The 20,348-nt window shown below is 37.3% G+C and overlaps 1 protein-coding gene across 1 annotated transcript; it reads right to left on the bottom strand.

The window, feature by feature from the left end:
- Positions 1–1,840: 1,840 nt before the first annotated feature.
- Positions 1,841–20,033, bottom strand: LOC142171502 (putative late blight resistance protein homolog R1A-3). The gene is made up of 9 exons (XM_075233960.1): positions 19,712–20,033; positions 19,476–19,538; positions 18,223–18,444; positions 7,825–8,125; positions 3,785–7,061; positions 3,638–3,706; positions 3,314–3,452; positions 2,299–3,156; positions 1,841–2,210 (listed from the first exon to the last, which is right to left on the bottom strand). The coding sequence occupies exon 5, from the start codon at positions 6,889–6,891 to the stop codon at positions 3,892–3,894; it is 3,000 nt and encodes a 999-aa protein (XP_075090061.1). The 5' UTR covers positions 6,892–7,061; positions 7,825–8,125; positions 18,223–18,444; positions 19,476–19,538; positions 19,712–20,033; the 3' UTR covers positions 1,841–2,210; positions 2,299–3,156; positions 3,314–3,452; positions 3,638–3,706; positions 3,785–3,891.
- Positions 20,034–20,348: the final 315 nt, after the last annotated feature.

The following is a 20,348-nucleotide window of genomic DNA, read 5'->3' on the forward strand; positions in this document are numbered from 1 at the left end:
TACGGACAAAGAAATTAAAAAAAAGTATAGTAAAGGAAAGTATCAATCGTTTTAGTGTCGATCTTCAGGATTATGCTCATTGGCAAGGAAAAGCATGCCTTAGAGCCGTGATCACGGCACTGCAGTGCCCGCTAAGCGAGGCGAAGCTCTCGACATGGTTTGTACTCGCTTCAGGGCAAGCGCGCCTTTGACAACACTGAATTAGTTACAAATAAAGAGTTTGAACTCTTCCTGTTGTGCTGTTGAACAATGTTACTATTATATTTTTGGGTGGGAGGGGGCATGTACACTCGTGTATGTGCTATTTGCCATGACTCTTTTCATTGTTATAAATTTGTTGCTTTAATGTTGCGACTTTGTTAGATTGAGCCGAGGGTCTATCGAAAACAGTCTCTCGACTTGCATAAGGTAAGGGTAAGGCTGCGTACACACTACCTTCAGGGGCATATATAATATTAAGATAACGAGTTCTACTATATCCTCCATCAAAACGTCACCAAATCGTATGCATAATTCCTCTTTAAATACGGCCCAAGTTATTATCCCATTACTTAGAACAAATGAATTATACCAAGTCTCAGCCAATCCATTCAAATATAGAGCAGCGACTTCAACTTTTTGATTTTCACCAGTTTTGTACAAGTTAAAATACCTTTCGCATTTTCGGGTCCATACCTTGGGTTCATGGCCTTCAAAGCTGGGCAGCTCCCATTTGGGAGGTGGAATGGGCAATCCTTGCCTATTGAGTCGTGTGTTCGGTGCTGGCATAAGTAACAATCTATCTCCAGCTGGGTTAACAGTCTCCGACCCTCGATTTTGCTTCGGTTCCAATGCCGTCAGACGATCCAGAATGAGCTCCAAGGTGCCTTGGATCCCCACCTGCGTATTACCGCGTTCCCTTTGGCTATTGCACATCTCCTCCAACACTTCATCGTGCTTGACTAATTTTTTATCCATTACTTTCATCCTGGTTCCTTCCACCATTGATATTCACACAGGTCGTGAATGTCGTTCTCTCTCCAATTTGTTAGCTATGTAACTGAATTTGAAAGAGCTTAGCTGGCAATATCTCGGCCCTTGATACTCATTTATTCTTCTCTAATCTTAGCCGTCTATTTGGTAATTAAATGACTAATTCATTACCTCCAGTTTCGAACCCCGTTGGTTACATTTAGACTACAGCTCATGACAGAATCTTCCACAGTTCCTCTCCTGAACAGATGATTTCCATGGTAAGAAAATTGTTTTCCACCCACAAGGAAATTCCCAGCTATATTTTCGAGCTACTGTTCTTCTCTTGCCAATTTCGTAGAGAGAGAAAACTAACTTTTAGTCAAACTACAGTTAAGGGGTTGTTTATTAATTTAAATAAGTCTTGACCTTTAGATCTAAAAAGTGGACAGGTGTAAGATATCCAAGCATGTACTGAACCAACTGGAGGAAAAGTGTAATAGATGTGTAGTGTATTAAGTAAGAAAATTCAATTTTTTGAAAGCAAAATTAATCCTAACAACATCAAACCTCTTAGTTATTCCTCTTGGATGATTTAAGAAGATGACTGGTTGAAATATTCACGTTGCTCTAGGTGATTTATAGTTCCATCCGAACCTTCCTGTATTAGATTCTGTGTATGTAATTGCTCTAGGTGATATATATAGTTCCTCATAATATATTTTATTATTTGAGGAAAGTTATTGCATTTTCAATGAGCTTCTAATTGTGTGTTGTTACACAGCTAAAGGAGCAAGAGTTGCAGCCTCTGTACAGCTAAATTATCTATACATGTCAAGCTAGCTGCAGCTGCATCTAATTGCAAAGTCTGAGCAATAGCATACTTAGATATACTTATTGACAAACCAGAGGCAACACTTCCAAACCAACACAAATAACAAACTTGGAAACAACATAATATACGCCAGATATACAGCATTTCTCGCAACACTAGCTAAGCATATCTCATAGTCTTCCACTGCTTTGTGCATTGCCAATACTTTTCTTCGCCTGCCTTGACTTCTTTTTCCTTGAGCTTGAAATCGCTATCCATGTAAGTATATTATGAGCTTGAAATTACCTTAGAGATGAAACCACCAAAATTATTTTTTCGAGTTTGTCTATCAAGGCATCACCTTCAATCAAAGTGTATTTTTAAACAAACTTCTCGTCATTGAACTCATCGATCCAATACTTATATATGGACTTAAAGTTTCAACCTGCAGAAAAGAAAACACGGTTAAAAATTACTAAAGATTAAAAAGGGAGTCTAATCAACACTTCCATCACCCTGGAAAAATTCAATACTTTTTAATAGCTCGTGGCATCAACTTTGGTATGAAATTGTGAGAATCAACGATGAAGGCCTTGAAAGATTCTTGATGGAGGAACAGGAGAAGTAGTATGCTCATCAGTGAAGGAGGTAATAGCCATGTTCCGGTCTGTTGAAGATATTCAAAGCACAATGTATCAGTGAAGGAGGTGACAATTATATCTACATTTGGATTAATTTTTTCAGCTTTCCTTATATTATCACAACTACCAGCTGCGGTAGAAAGCAGAACAAATATGAATAGTAATAGTGGAAGTGACATTACACGCATTATTCTGCTTTACAAATTTGAGCCACTCAGTTGTGTGGCATTTGAGCTCAATTGGTGAAAGAGATGAGGAGAATGGCATTGTATTGCATTCATAACTTTTTCATCACTGTACCCGCCTATATTCAAGCATGTCACTTTCAGGTTATACAGTCACTTGAGCTCATTAGCACACATGAAAGACGTAGTGTTGTGGTGGTATTTTACATTTGCTCACTTAAAATGTTGGATTATCTTTGAACACAAAAAATAAAGGAACAGGAAAGATAAGATTATATCTTTGAACATGAAAAAGGAAGGAACAGGAAAGATAAGTTTATCTTTCTGGGCAGTTTACAACTTTTTGCATCATGAGTTAGTTTTTGCAGCCAAAGTTGGTGAGTATGTGACAGAGTGCTATCGAAGCTTAGCATCACCAAAACTATATAAGTATTCAACATCAAGACTCCAACATGATTAGTCCATATTATGATAGCATTTCTCGGAACACTAAGCATATGCATCAAGATATAGGCTTCCGCTGCTTTGTACATTCCCACAACTTTGTACTTCTTCCATGTTCAGTCTGCAGAAGGTATTGAAAGCACAAGGTATCAGTGAAGGAGGAGATAGCTTAGTGTCTCTTGCACATTTGGACTAAATTTTCAGCTTCCCTTATATTATCACAACTACTCAGTAGCAGTAGTACTCAAATTAAACTGAAATACTGCATCTTTACTCACATTAGGATGAGTACATTTTTCTGAAGTTTGCGATGGGATATCATGCATTAATGTATTGTACAGAAGCACCTATTGAAACATCTTGATCAAGATACAGCAGCCTCAACTCCAAATGCGTCGATGGGCTGATTCTTGCTGCCTGCATCACAATTAATCAATATCTGAGTGAATATTATCCCATCATTGCAGAGAGTTAGCAATCCCGTGTATGTTTCTGGACTTGAGGAGTAACATATGATATGCAAACAATTCAAGCCATGCCGAAGAAGAAAATAGATTATACAAGAACAACAATTTGAAAGAACAAATGCTGGGTATATTTACCCACAAAATGAAGAAAAGAAGAACGGAAATAGAATTTATATGTCTGAGGGTGTATTCCGTACATGCGTTCTGCAAAAGAAAATTACATTGGTCAAACTCTGCCACATATAATGAAAATGAGGAGGTAATAAATTCGTCTGTACTCACATATTTTCCCAGGGTAAAAGTGCTCATAACTTGATCAGTTATAAACAAGGACCTGAATATCCCCCGTCATATCTTCAACATCTTGCTTAATCTTCAGAGCAGATTCTTCAAGTTGAGGGTTCCTCCCCAACACTAGGTGGAATCTCCTCAAGCTTACGACAGTACCACAGTCGTAATTTCTCAAGCGCAGGAAAGGATTCCTCTCTAACCTCCCACTTAGCAAGATTCACTCGCTGCAACGTCAGACATTTGAGTTTCTGGAAGGTGTCTTCCTCCCCCATGTTCCATCCTTCCCCCTCGATGATTGCGTCTTCAAGGTACAGATCTTCAAGCTTGGGAAGTTTCGCTATTGTTGATAGTGAACCGGATGTCAAAGGAAACTGACACAACCACAGATCTTTCAAACTCGAAGGGAAATAAAAATCCCACAACGACCTATTTGTCGCTACAGAGAGCGCACTATCATTTGAATTTGAACTTTCAAAAGTTACTTTGAGAGATTCTAGTTCATTTAGGAAGTCCAATTTATGGAACCAATATCTCCCTGTTGAACAATCCCATGATTCCTTGAGATTAAATCTAAGCTCTTGAAGATTGGGAAACCTTTTGAAAATATCCTCTGTGTCTTTTGAATAAGAAACTTCGAGTCCGTGTATTAATCTCAAGTTCTCTGACTTTGAGTCCTCTGCTATCAGTATTGGCTCATTCTTATCCAAATCAAAGAAAGAACAATCATCTATGCCCAGCACTCGCAACTTTACAAGATTCCAAATTGTTGGTAATAGTACCATGGGTGGTCCGTATTTATACACCCATAGAGTTTCCAGATTCCAGAGATTTGAAAAAGACGAAGGCAGAGATTTAACTTGTGTCCGAATGTTTAAGTACCTCAAATGAACCAATGTGCATATTTCATTCAGCAAAGAATCATTCACAGTGATACAAAACCTATCCAGTTGCAACACTCTAAGAAGCCTCAAGTGTCTTAGGTGGCATATATCATTATTGTTGTTATATATGTTGTCAGTTATCCTCAAAGAATAGAGGTGTTTACCAGAATGCCTTTTATATTTTGAATCGAACAGGATAAAATTATTATGCCCTAAGTGCCCCTGACCATCCATGTTTATTTGACGTGGCATCAGATCTGAAGAAGATGATGATGGAGCACTTGAACTTATCTCGTCAAACAACTTTTCCTCTCTTGTTTTTATCAAACAAAAGTCATGCACAAGATCATGAATTTGGCAAGTCTGGATTTTACCTATCTCATTAAAAGAAATAACCAAGCTACTGGAAATTAAATTTTCCATATAAACATCCATCACTTCTTCCACACTGTTCATCTCTGTGTGTTCCGCAAATCCTTCAAGCCACACACTCCTTTTCTTTTCCTTCCCCGCAATGACTCCAGCAATCAAATCAACCACCAAAGGAAGCCGTTTGCAGTTTTGGACTATCTCTTTTCCAACATCCAGTAGTTCATCAGGGCAACTTTCTTTTCCAAAGACCTTTTTCTCTAATAACTCCCAACTTTCTTCCAGTTTTAGCAATCGAATGTCAAGAGGAACACTGTGGCGTTGTGCATGCATAGCCACTTTCTTTTCTCGAGTCGTCAAAATAATTCGACTTCCTTTCTCAACTTCAGGAAAAGGTCTTGTCAAGTCTTCCCATGCTGCAGTGTCCCACAAATCATCTAAGACTATAAGGTACCTCTTTCCAAACAGATGTTTCCGTAGCTCATCTAAGACAACATCAATATTCTTACCGAATTTCGAAGTTGAGCCAACAACTTGATTAAAAAGTTTTTTCAGCAACTCTATCTTGTCATACTTTTGATCGACTGTACACCATGCACGGATGTCAAAATGACCAAAAACTGACTTATCATTATACACTTTGTACGCCAAAGTAGTTTTACCAGAACCCGGCATACCAGTGATCGAAATGACATCTAGCGCTTTTGGTCCACTAGTGAGGTTCCTAATTATCAAGTATGTCTCTTCTTCAAAACCTACGATTATTTTACCAGATATTGATGATTTACGTGCAACTGGCTTGTTGGGAGAGTTCACAACAATGACGCCCATGTTCTTGGGAATCTTCTTAAGTAAATTTGAGACCTCTTTTTTGATAAGATTGATCTTTTCTATGGCAAAGGGAAGTGAGAAAATAAGATGTAAGAGACCATTATCTCTTTCAATAATTGAATCAATGACATCTTTTGTCTCGTATGCCACATCTGAAACACGTGCCCATAGATCTTTATATAATTCTTGCTCAACATTCCCGAAAAAAGATCTTATGAATTCTAGATCTTCTTTCACCAGCCTGATTTCTTCATTTATCAAAGCAACTAAATAAGCATTGGAATTGAGCAAATCGTTTAAGTGTCTAAGTAGAAGATGCATGAACAGGGGTCCATCACTCATGGGAAAGCAGAGTTGAGATGAGTCCGGGGCTTTCAGGTAAACATCTTTGAGTTCTCTCTTTAGGAGTTCAATATTTTTGAGCAATCCTAGAGTTGCACTATTTGTTTCTTTGGTACTCTCTCCATTCTTTGATTTCTCTTCTAAGTTGCGAGCAATAGTTGATATGTCCCTGGTAAGTGCTCCAACACGTGCTAGGAATTCAAACAACTTGCCATTATGAATAAAGTCCTTAGGCACATCAGTGAGAATGATTAATAGGAACTCTACCATGATATGAATGTTTCGAGCCCCTGGAGTGCTAGCGGTAATAACATTTATCATGTGATCTTGTAGATGAATCAGATATTCTCTAAGAATGTCCGGAGAGGTTTCTAGGAGTTGCTTAATAAAGTGTCCAACTTCTGCTGATGTTGAAGCGTTCAAATTTGTAAAACATATGTGCATAACCTCCAACTGAGTTGGAATAATCTCCAAGAATAGATGTTCTAGCTTGAAGAGTCGAGAGTGTCCACCAATTTGATAAGGCCATAGGAAGCGTCCTACTCTCTCAGCCATTAGTTGAAACTGAGGTAAGACATATTCAACAATCTCATGCCCAACACACCCATTCACTATCAACTCGTGGAAATCTCTTATGTTGCCACATACATTCTGAAGAATCTCATATTCAGTCATGAATGGAGAAAGTTGTTCGGCATGATACTTGGAAAGATGATGGAGATTCAGAAGGAGGAAGTCCAGCTCTAATATCAGCTTTTCAGTTAGAATCTAATTTCTTCATTCTTTAAGCTCTCTATGAAATCCAGAACATTGAGAGTGTCCTTGCGAAGGGTAGATAATGACACCTACAAAAAGACCAAACATTATATCAAATTATCACAAAGAAAGACAGTTAATTCTCTATATATTATGTTCTTAGAGTTTGAGCAACTGGTTATGGATCCAAAATAAGCATGTCAAGAAAATGGTTTACTATGCATATGTTCAGCTGGTGTCCCCCCTCCCCCCCCCCCCCTTCAATTTACTAGATTATGCACTAAAAAGGGCGATGGACGATTTAGTGAAGATATATTCTAACCATTCCGAGGAAGAGATGAATAGAAGTAACTGTCAAACATATAAACACAACCTCTTGAAAATCATAACTAACCAGGATTGATAAGCTTTATTATGTTTAATTGTTTATTTATTCTTACAACAAGAAGTTTATAATTCTATCAACAAGTTCCTATTCTTTGTTATAAAATAGTGAATGCACATGTCTGTGACAGCACAAACTTGCTCGTACTCGATATTTATATCAAATCATACTAACTTATAATGGTTAAGCGATTTAATAACGTAAGAACATATATTAAGTTAAATAAATTTATGTGCAGACACGTGGCATGCATCTGTTGGTTTAGTATATAAAGTCATAATTAATAGGAAAGAAATAAAATAAAACAAACAAGAAACAAAATTTATCCGATTCATTATATTAAGAGAAAAAGTAGTACGGACGTCATGGATTTCAATATCTTCAACCATAGGTTCATTTGCTGAAGTATGAGGTGAAGAAACTGAAGTAGAGGTGATTAAACGAAGGAGGGAATAATCACAACATACATCACGGATTTCAATATCTTCAACCATAGGTTCCTTTGCTGAAGTGGGAGGAGCAAGTTTCTGCAAATAAACACCAACAGCATTAAGGTACAACTCCGATCGCCCGTGAAATCCCACAATAGCTACACCTTCTTTCATCACAAAGTGAAAATGGGGTTCCACCGGCCTCACACCCAAATGGTCCATAATTCTTTGCATTAGTTATAAAACATAGAGATTTTATAACCGAATGGCCATAATAACGCCCAAATGTCCCCTTGATGCCTTTTAAATATTCCAATGAAGTTGCCTCAATAACAACCTGCGATTATTGCAAATCACATATCGGTTAAATAAGTAGCAAAGTCGGGAATTTTGACAAGAATTCATAAAAGTGCAAGAATGTCATATTAGGATTCGGAATCTGTGACCTAAAGCAAATTTGGACACTTAGTTAAATCCTCTCAATGCAAATGTAACACTCCTCAAATCTATAAAAGTTTCAAGACACGCTAAATATAGAATTTAATTTAATTTATTTTGTATCTTAAATTATACTTCTATTACGAATTTAAACCCTTGTGATTAATTTTGAGTTACTTCTCTATTTATAAATAATTGGATATAAAATTAGGGGAATATAAATAATTTTAATGTTATTAATTATTAAAAGTGTGTATAATTAAATACTAGTTAAGTCAAAAAAAAAAAGAAAGAGAAAACAAAAGAAAAAGGGCACGTGAGCCTTAAGCCCATAAAAGGCTCCTGGCAGGCAAAAGCGTGACAAGCCTTAGCCCTTTAAGGCAAAGGAACAAAGGGCTTTAAGAGTTGAATAGAAACAGAACACTGCTCTGTTCACGCAAGGCACGCAGACATCAAAAAATAAAATTTTAGGGTGCTTTACCAATCACTAATTCCTGAACTCAGGTATGTAAAATTCTCTATTGTCAATTATCCTTCACTGGTAATAGATAAGAATTGAATAGTTAATTTCCTTTCCCCCCTATATCAACAGTAAATTCCATGCTTAGGTTTGAAACTTTAAAATTAATTAAAATACACTGATTGTTGTAGAATCAATTATTTGACGGGTATAAATTAGACTGGGGCCTACGTATTGGCTCAAGGAGTTTTGAGGTGAGTTGATATAACCCTTTACTAAAGTGGTTTAACTCACAAAAACATGCATACAAGGTGTTTGATGAATCGCTTAAAAGAGTTTATATTTACTTAATTAGAGCGATTGAGTACCTATTAACTTAGAATTGTTCTAGCAAAATTTTAGATGATTTATTATGATATATGTGCATAAATTTTCATATTTTTGTGTTATTCTTATATGCCATTTTCATGTTGAAAATTTATGAAGAAGCAAGAATCTTTAGAAATACTTTTGAATGTTTATTTCATTCTTATGCCATGCTTTACATTTAAGGATACCAGTATGGATATGTATAGGATGTCCCAGAAAAGATTTAGACTTGAAAAATCACAAGAAGAAGTTTTAGAAAGAAAATATTTTTTTGGGAGTATCCTTTATTCTGTGAAGGGGTCATCGTCGAGGCCGAGGGTCCTAAGCAAGGCATTGACTTCTTGAAACTACTTGTGACAAAGTAGGCAGCACACGAGCCAAGGGTCCCGTTGCTAAGAATTTACTTAGCCATGCTAAGGTATGATACATGAGCACTGAGAACCATGAAGTGAGTGGCACCTCATGGATTGGGCCTATTCGATCAGGTTGGGATCGAACCCACGCCGATCACACGGTGACTAAGACAGAAATAGGTCAGGATAGTTGGAACTCCCAAAGTATAAAGTGAAGTATTTTATTTTTTTGGAAATAAAAAAAAAAATTCTTTTAGAATACTCATAAACTGTTATTATGCAATTATTCTAGAACTGTTCTTATAAGCTTTATGTTTTACATGCATTTAGAATCTTTGCTCGCAATGTATATGTCACTAAAGTTCCGCCCCCTATCGTTGAGACTCACTGAGTACAATGGATGGTACTGACGTTCTCTTTTGGGAACCTACGTTGGTCTGCGGTACAACGTAGGAACCGATTTTGCAGGCGAGTAGGCTACGGGTTAGGACTTCCCTCTCTTCCAGTGCTATTGGTGAGCTCCGCTTTTGTTCGTGGAGTATTCCTTAGAGTCATCTTTACTTAGCTATTTATTTGTTTACTTAGAGAACTTGCCAGGAAATCTCATGTCCTGAGCAGTGCGTCAGTCTATCAGTCGGTGGATTAAGATTCAGATGTTTTGATAATAACTTAGCAGTAATTCATTTGTTACTATGAATAAAGTTTTGGAGTTGGTTTATTTTAGATATTTAATATTAATTAAAAGTATTTGGTTACAGTATTGCCTTATGGCATATAAAGTTTGAAGTTATAGTAGATTTGATAAGCGCAGATAGTTCGCTCGGTCATGTTTAGTGATCGGGTGCCGGTCCCGGCTTGTTCAGAAAATGGGTCGTGACAAACTTGGTATCAGAGCCTCTGGTTTATGGAGTCCTAGGGGTCTATGAAGCCGTGTTAGTAGAATCTTGTTTATGGGTATTAAGTGCTCCATACTTATAAACAGGAGGCTATGAGCATTTAGAAAAAGTGTCATATTTTTCATGATTTAGATTGTGCAGTAGATCCTACCTCTAAGATATTATCTAATATATTCGTTTCTCCAAAACTCGCAAAAATGGCTCGTACTCACAACTCTAACACCGACACTCAGGATGCTACTCAAGAAACTATTGGTACTATTGTGGCTCAAGGTAGAACTAAGAAGGCTTTGACTCATAAAAGGAAGGGTAAATCCACAAAGGGGGTTCAAGTACCCCGGGTTGAACATGAAGAAGGGGTGGAGCATGATGATCCAGTACCTCAGGATCCAATACCGCCCCCAATAGCAGCTCCGACTCAGACAGCTATATCTCCAGAGGTGGGTCAGATGTTTAATGTTGTCAACAGTACTATGGAGATGTTTAAAGCTTTCATGGACAACCAGAATGAGAGAAGAGATGAGATTCCACCTCAATCAAATAGACAGAACAATTCTGAGCCCTCTAGAGTGAATGAGTTTTTGACGTTGAGTCCTCCATTGTTCCATGGTTCTATAGCTGATGAAGATCTAATGTTGTGGCTGGAGGGGGTCAAGAAAGCCCTTCGAGCGATGAAGGCATTTGATGATGAAGCTGTGGAGCTGGCTGCTTACCAGCTTAGAGATGTGGCTGGCGCTTAGTTTCAGATATGGGAAAAGTAGAGAGATGAAGATGATGGTCCTCCTACTTGGGAAGAATTTGAAGAGGCCTTCATGGCTAACTTTATCCCGGAAGAGGATAGGGAAGCTAAGGCTACAGAGTTCGATCAGCTCAAGCAAGGGAATAAAAGTGTGCAAGAGTACTATATGGAATTCATAAGGTTGGCTAAGCATGCTCCTCACATGGTTAAGACAGAAAAAGCAAAGATCCACATGTTTGTTGGCGGTTTGACTTACCACATTAAGGATACGACTTCAGCTGTAACGGTAGGAATGACAGCTTTCTCCTCCGTTGTGGGATTCGCCAAGCACTTAGAAAAAGACAGGCAACAAAGGAGAGAAGAAAAAGAGCATAACAAGAAAGCCCGGACAATGGTCAAGTTTAATGGTACATCCAGCGAAGGTGGAAGAGATTCCTCTAATAAGGAGTCATTAGCACCAGTTCAGTCCAGTCATCAGTCAGGTGGTGGGTCTTCCTTCAGATGTACTCAGAGTTATGGAAACCAGTCTCGCCAGAATCAGAATTTTAGGACATCATCCTCACATAGCCAGAGTCATGCTGAGCAACATTCACACCAACAAGGTCTTTGTGGAACATGTAAGCGGCAACATTCAGGTCAGTGCAAGCTCGGGTTTCATGGTTGCTATCATTGTGGAGACATTGGTCATATAAAGGCCAACTGCCCAAAGTTGCGACGTAATTTCAGTGGTGGATCAACTCGTCCTTCTAGTTCCTCCATCTCGGGCCCGTGGTTCTCATAATCAGACCGGGCATGGGGCAGGCAGAGGTGCAGATCGAGTTACTCAGGGAGGGGTACAACCCCGTTTGTTTGCTACACTTGATCGTCAGAGTGCAGAGGCATCTGCAGAAACTATTACAGGTATACTTTTAGTCTGCTCACATAATGCTTATGCCATAATTGATTCGGGTTCAACGTTTTCATATATGACTCCATACTTTGCAATTAACCTCGGGCTAGAACCTGAACAACTTAGTGAGCCATTCCTAGTAGCTACTCCAGTTGGCGAGTCAGTGAAAGTCACAAGAGTCTATAGAGGTTGTATAGTTTCAGTCCAAGGTCGCAACACCAAGGTCGATCTCATAGAGTTAGAAATGGTGAATTTTGATATGATCATGGGTATGGGTTGGTTATCTTCCTACTATGCCATGTTAGATTGCCGTGCTAAGATAGTCAGGTTCCAATTTCCAAATGAAGAAGTCTTAGAGTGGAAGGATAGTTTAGCATCGCTGGTAGGTAAGTTTATTTCTTACCTTAAGGCACAACGAATGATCGGTAAGGGTTGTCTCGCCTATTTGGCTCACATCTTTAATCCAGAATCAGAACCACCAGCTCTTCACTTTGTGCTAGTTGTTAGAGAATTTCTAGAAGTTTTCCTAGATGACCTTACCGGACTTTCTCCTGAAAAAATCATAGACTTTGGCATTGATCTCATGCCAGGCACTCAACCCATATCTATACCTCCTTATAGGATGGCTCCAGCAGATCTTAATGAGTTGAGAGAATAGTTGAAAGACCTTCTTGACAAGGGCTTCATCAGGCCGAGTATTTCACCGTGGGGTGCCCCAGTCCTGTTTGTCAAGAAGAAAGATAGGTCTCTCAGAATGTGTGTCGACTATCGGCAGTTGAATAAAGTTACCATTAAGAACAAGTACCCACTGCCAAGAATTGATGATTTATTTTATCAACTTCTGGGTGCAAAGTACTTTTCAAAAATAGACTTGAGGTCAGGGTACCATCAGTTGAGAATCAGAGAAGAGGATATATCTAAAACAACCTTTAGAACTCACTACGGGCACTATGAATTTCTAGTAATGTCCTTCGGGTTGACAAATGCTCCAGCTGCATTCATGGACCTCATGACCAGAGTTTTCAAGCCATTCCTTGATACCTTTATTATCGTGTTTATAAACTATATTTTGGTATACTCTAAGAACAAGGATGAGCATGCAGAACACCTCAGGATAGCCTTGCAGACCTTGAAGGAGAATGAGCTTTACGCCAAATTTTCAAAATGTGAGTTCTGGTTGCAGTCAGTGGCATTCTTAGGCCACGTGATATCTAGTGCCAAACCCTCAGAAGACAGAAGCAGTCAAAAACTGGCCAAGGCCGACAACGCCAACCAAAATCAGGAGTTTCTTGGGGTTAGCTGGTTACTATAGAAGGTTTGCAGAGGGATTTTCCTCACTTGCAGCTCCATTAACTAAGTTGACCCAGAAAGCATTTAAGTTCCAATGGTCAGACACTTGTGAGCAGAGTTTTCATGAGTTAAAAAAGAGGTTGACCATTGCACCTGTGTTAACCTTGCCGACAAGTTCGAGTGGGTTCACAGTGTATTGTGATGCCTCCAGAGTGGATACTGGTTGTGTTCTTATGCAAGATGGAAAAGTTATTGCTTATGCTTTCAGGCAGTTAAAGAATCATGAAAAAAACTACCCCACTCACGATTTTGAAACTTGCAGCAATGGTGTTTGCATTAAAGATATGGCGACACTACCTTTATGGCGAGCATTCTGAAGTGTTTACAGATCACAAAAGCCTCCAGTATATTTTCAAGCAAAAAGAATTAAATTTGAGACAGAGAAGATGGCTCGAGCTATTGAAAGATTATAACATCAATATCCTTTATCACCCAGGCAAAGCTAATGTGGTAGCTGATACAGTTAGTAGGAAGTCAATGGGTGTCTTGGCCCATCTTGCAGCACAAAGGTGAACTTTAGGTCGAGAAATTCAAAAACTGGCAAATGATGGAATTAGATTGGATGAGACCGAAGAATGAGGTATAACTGCTTATGCCTTAGCGCAATCCTCTCTAGTTGCGCATGTTAAGGCTAAGCAAGACGAATATCCATACTTAGTGAAGTTAAAAGAAGGAGTTAGAAACAAAAAAATCAATGCTTTCACTCTAGGAGGTGATGGATTTCTGAAGTTGAATAATCGGTTATGTGTGCCTGATGTAGACGGTCTTAGGAAGGCCATAATGGGAGAAGCTCACAGTTCGAGTTACTCTATCCACCGAGGTGCTACCAAAATGTATCTGGACTTGAAAGAGTTGTATTGGTGGAAAGGCATGAAAAAGTAAGTAGCAAATCATATGGCTAAATGTTTGAATTGCCAGCAAGTCAAAGCCGAGCATCAGAGGCCTGGTGGCCTAGCTTAAGATATAGAGATATCACAGTAGAAATGGGAGATGATTAATATGGATTTTGTAGTAGGTCTACCTCGCACATACCGTAAGCATGATTCAATTTGGGTTATTGTAGACCGACTGATAAAGTCCGCTTATTTCCTACGAGTAAAAATGACAGATTCCGCAGAGCAGTATGCGCAGTTGCACATCAAAGAAATAGTCTGATTGTATAGTACTCCAGTTTCAATCATATCTGACAGAGGCCCTCAGTTCACGACGCATTTTTGGCAAGCATTTTAGAAAAGATTAGGTACCAAGGTCAATTTGAGCATCGCTTTCTATCCGCAGACCGATGGTCAGGAAGAAAGGACCATTCAGGCTCTCGAAGATATATTGCGAGCATGTGTTATAGATTTTGGAGGTAGTTGGAATGATCACTTGCCAATTATAGAATTTGCTTACAATAATAGTTATCAGGTCAGCATTGGTATGGCTCCTTATGAAGTGTTGTATGGGCGAAGATGTAGGTCTCTAGTAGGTTGGTTTGAACCAGCAGAGGTGTCGTTGATTGGTCCAGAGTTTGTTTGTGAGGCCTTAGAGAAAGTTCAGCTAATCAGAAAAAGACTGAAAGCGGCTCAGAGTCGTCAAAAGTCTTATTCTGACAAGAGGCATCGTGGCTTAGAGTTCATGGTTGGTGACAAGGTGTTTTTGAAAGTTTCACCAATGAAAGGAGTTATGAGGTTTGGTAAGAAATAGAAACTTAGTCCTAGATTTATCGGACCTTATGAAATTCTAGAAAAGAAAGGAAACGTATCTTATGAGCTAGCGTTGCCGGTTGAGTTGTCCTTTATTCATATTGTCTTTCATATGTCTATGCTTAGAAAGTACATTCATGATGAGTCACATATAATACCTGCCGATACCATAGAAATTAAAGAAGGCTTGACTTATGAAGAGGTACCTATAGAAATTCTCGATAGGCAAGTAAGAAAGTTGAGAACAAAAGATTTAGCATCGGTAAAGGTTTTGTGGAGTAATCATGATTCAAAAGAGGCTACGTGGAAGGTCGAGGAAGATATGAGGAAGAAATATCCATATTTATTTGAGAAAAAAGGTATGTGAACCTAAGTTTGGTTTTGCATTTATATTTTATTTATTAAATACAAGTTAGCATGTGTTTACGTCTAAGCTAGATTATACTTAGTTGTTGAAGTAATTTAGTTTTTGTCAGAGTATATTTAGTTATTTAATAATTTAGTGTCATGTCAGATTACATTTAACTCATTAAAGTGATTTACTATTGCTAAAGTGTTGTGCTTTAGATTCTTGTTGGTTATTGTGGTACCTCCTTGCCGGAGTGTGAGTACTTAATTTATGAGTTGTATATGGTGCCTATGAATGGCCTGTTATGGTATATGTTTTGGTTGTTGTTGGTGTAGTTGTGGTATTTGTGACAGGGATAGTTTTTTGGATAGTCCAATTTACAAGGGAAACTCTACCTAAACTTTTGAAAATTTAGGGAGTTAGCCAAAATTTTGAGTCCCTTGGAAGAGTGAGTAGTGCTAAGAAAACTTAAGAGGTTCAAGGACCTAAGGAATGATTGTTAGCTTAAGAATAAGGCCCTAGCAACATTCGAGGAAGAATGTTTTTAAGGAGGGAAGATTGTAACACTCCTCAAATATATAAAAGTTTCAAGACACGCTAAATATATAATTTAATTTAATTTTTTTTATATCTTAAATTATACTTCTATTACGGATTTAAACCCTTATAATTAATTTTGAATTACTTCTCTATTTATAAATAATTGGATATACAATTAGGGGAATATTAATAATTTTAATGTTATTAATTATTAAAAGTAGGTATAATTAAATATTAGTTAAGTCAAAAAAAAAAGAAAAAAAAAAGAAAAAGGGCGCGTGAGCCTTAAGCCCATAAAAGAGCTCCTCGTAGGCAAAAGTGTGACAAGCCTTAGCCCTTTAAGGCATAGGAACAAAGGGCTTTAAGAATTGAATAGAAATAGAACACTCTTATGTGCACGCAGACATCAAAAAATAAAATTTTAGGGTTCTTTACCGATCACTAATTCCTGAACTCAAGTATGTAAAATTCTCTATTGTCAATTATCCTACCGTGGTAATAGGTAAGAATTGAATAGTTAATTCCCTTCTTCCTCTATATCAACAGTAAATTCCATGCTTAGGTGTGAAACTTAAAAATTAATTAAAATACACTGATTTTTGTAGAATTAATTATTTGACGGGTATAAATTGGACTGGGGCCTACGTATAGGCTCAAGGAGTTTTGAGGTGAGTTGATATAACCCATTACTAAAATGGTTTAACTCACAAAAATACGCATACAAGGTGTTTGGTGAATTACTTAAAAGAGTTTATATTTACTTAATTGGAGCGAGTGAGTACCTATTAACTTAGAATTGTTCTAGCAAAAGTTTAGATGATTTATTATGATATATGTGCATAAATTTTCAGATTTTTGTGTTATTCTTATATGCCATTTTCATGTTGAAAATTTATGAAGAAGCAAGAATCTTTAGAAATACTTTTGAATGTTTATTTCATTCTTATGCCATGCTTTACATTTAAGGATATTAGCATGGGTATGTATAGGATGTCTTAGAAAAGATTTAGACTTGAAAAATCACAAGAAAAAGTTTTAGAAAGAAAAGATTTTTTTGGGAGTATCCTTTATTCTGAGAAGGGGTCATTGTCCAGGCCGAGGGTCCTGAGCAAGGAGTTGACTTCCTGAAACTATTTGTGCCAAAGTAGGGAGCACACAAGCCAAGGGTCCCGTTGCTGAGAATTTACTTAGCCATGCTAAGGTATGATACATGAGTGCTAAGAACCATGAAGTGAGTGGCACCTCGTGGATTGGGCCTATTCGATCAGGTTGGCATCGAACCCGTGCCGATCACACGGTGACTAAGACAGAAATAGGTCAGGATAGTTGGAACTCCCAAAGTATAAAGTGAAGTATTTTATTTTTTTGGAAAGAAAAAAAAAGAATTTCTTTTAGAATACTCATAAACTGTTATTATGCAATTATTCTAGAACTGTTCTTATAAGCTTTATGTTTTACATGCATTTAGAATCTTTGCTCGCAATGTATATGTCACTAAAGTTTCGCCCCCTATCGTTGAGACTCACTGAGTACAATGGATGGTACTGACGTTCTCTTTTGGGAACCTACGTTGGTCTGCGGTACAACGTAGGAACCGATTTTGCAGGCGAGTAGGCTACGGGTTAGGACTTCCCTCTCTTCCAGTGCTATTGGTGAGCTCCGCTTTTGTTCGTGGAGTATTCCTTAGAGTCATCTTTACTTAGCTATTTATTTGTTTACTTAGAGAACTTGCCAGGAAATCTCATGTCCTGAGCAGTGCGTCAGTCTATCAGTCGGTGGGTTAAGATTCAGATGTTTTGATAATAACTTAGCAGTAATTCATTTGTTACTATGAATAAAGTTTTGGAGTTGGTTTATTTTAGATATTTAATATTAATTAAAAGTATTGGGTTACAGTATTGCCTTATGGCATATAAAGTTTGAAGTTATAGTAGATTTGATAAGCGCAGATAGTTCGCTCGGTCATGTTTAGTGATCGGGTGCCGGTCCCGGCTTGTTCAGAAAATGGGTCGTGACAGTAAAGGAAGCGGCAAAGTTCAATATGAAGCAACAAGTGCATTCACATCTTTGACTTGACAGATGCTTATCTAACTATAGATTTTACGTAGTGTACACTGGAAATGCAAAAAGTTGCTACACTATCATATTAAGTTGAGCTATAACTTGATTTTTCATATCAAGAGCTTGATAAGGTAACTTGAAGGCTGTAAGATAAATGAATTTGCCATTACTAGTTTAATTGTCTTAATAAATAATGTTTTACATAATTTGAGCTCATTGCTATGACATGACACAAATTTAAGTTGAGAAGAAAAAGGTGACAATCATGAGAAATATATATGTCGACCACAATTGTTTGGACTTACCTTGTTTCTTCGACCTCCATCCCCACCAAACTTTGCGGAGTCTATGGTAGTACCTTGTTCAGTAACGGTTCTGAACATGATGGAATCTATAATATCTCCATGAGCAATCAATATTTCTTTAATGGGACTTTTCAACTTGTAATTCCATTCTGATTCACCAGTATTGCCTCCCCATGGCTCCACCAATATCGAGTCCGCTTGATCGTAACTCACTTGATATCCCTTCACGTACATAACAAATCAATGGATCCATTATCAAATTTTATCCCTATATTTGTAGTATTATTTTGCAGTGAAGAAAGAATGAATATTTCTTATGATCATCTGTTCCTGATCATTGTTGGCGATTTGCTTCGATTTTTTGTCATTTTCCCTTTCTCTTAATATTTCTTATGATCATCTGATCCTGATCATTCTTTTTCTTTGTTAAGTTATTCATTCTATATAAGGAGTTAGAAGAGTAACATAAGTCATTAGTTTTAAGAAAGGGATCCGTGCTTGTGTGTAAGTATGAGGTGAAGTAAAGGAATTAGAGGTGATTAAGCAAAGGACGAAATAATCACAACATATGATACAGAGGCGGATCCAGGATTTCATGGCTACGGGTGCTACTATTTTCATGTAAAACGACTACTAGTGAAGAATATTGAATTAGGGTGTACATTCAGTCGATTCAATCCGTTTTGGATTACTTCGGTTCGATCCATTTTGAATTTATTCAATCCAATTTAAAATTTATTTTATGCATAAACGAATATGCGATACACCCCTTCCATCTACATGTAGTTGATTAATATTATATTATGTCTTTAATGCATCGCTATTAAAAAAAAATTGTAATTAATAAAATAACATTATATGGATAAAAAATGATTAGATTACATCCATCCAAATAAAATACGAACAAATATTTAAGATGAAGAAAATAAGAGAAATTAACAAAAAAGAACAGAAAAGGAAAATAAGAGAAATTAACAAAAAAGAACAAAAAGAGAACAACAATTGCATGCAAAGAGTCTTGATCCCAAGTGTTGTGCATGGAATTTCAGCACTTCAACCATAGCACCTTTGGTCATTTTGTGATTTGGGATGCCACTTGTTCCTTATGTAGGCGATTTTGTAAAAAATACTAGTATGTATATAAAACTTTATCCGAGCGACCGGGTGGCGTGTCACCCCCAACTCAATACATAGATCCGCCCCCGATATGACACCTCAAATCACACTACTAGCACAAACTAATTATGGCATACCTCAAAGTTTGCTAATTCCCCTTTTTCTCTTTCTCCGTCAATTTGTTTTCCTCTTTCCATGATCTGATGTAAAAACTTTATCAGGAGAAAGAAGTAAAAGTACAAAGAAATTGAAGAAAGAAGCATATATAGGAGAAAACATTTTTGCAGATATAGCCATGCATAAAAAGTAGTAATTGTTTTTTGTCCAAAATTAAACACACTTTTCTTAAGTTATTAGAGACTAAATGACTAACCTTTTTAGTTGATGTTGAAGACTGAAAAATCTGAGATATATATTGAGTCAACACAGATTATGTAATGGTTGCTCCTCTCTGTTTTTGTGTATGTATAATGTATGAATTCTCCCCTTTTCAACAAACCAACTACTTGAGATAAGAAGTTGAAAATTAGGATGAAGGTGAGATCATTGATGTTAATTAGGTAGAAAATGACAAAAGATTGGACGCCAAATTTGAAACTGAAGAAAGTCAATGCAGAAAACATTTTGCAGATATAACCATACATAAAAATTCAGTTAAATAAACTTTGTTTAGCTAATCGAGGCTAAGACCATGGTTGACTAACCTTTTTAATTGATGTTGAAGATGAAAAATCTGAGATATATGGCAACAAACCAACAACTTGAGATAAGAAGTTGAAAATTCGTGTGAAGAGGTAAGGGGATAAGGGCACCAGATCATTGATGTTAGGTAGAAAAATGACAAAAAAATGGTTGGGCATTAAATTTGAAATAGTCTCTTGAATATACTTCCGAGTTGTTTCTTTAAGTTTGGTAAAAGTAAGCATTTTTTATATATGTGATAAATTGTGATGTTTTTAACGGAACTCATATTTAGAGGTGAGAAGAGAAGCACTTGGAGCAATGATAAA

Source organism: Nicotiana tabacum, chromosome 17 (genome assembly GCF_000715075.1).
Source record: "Nicotiana tabacum cultivar K326 chromosome 17, ASM71507v2, whole genome shotgun sequence".
Taxonomy (NCBI): domain Eukaryota; kingdom Viridiplantae; phylum Streptophyta; class Magnoliopsida; order Solanales; family Solanaceae; genus Nicotiana; species Nicotiana tabacum.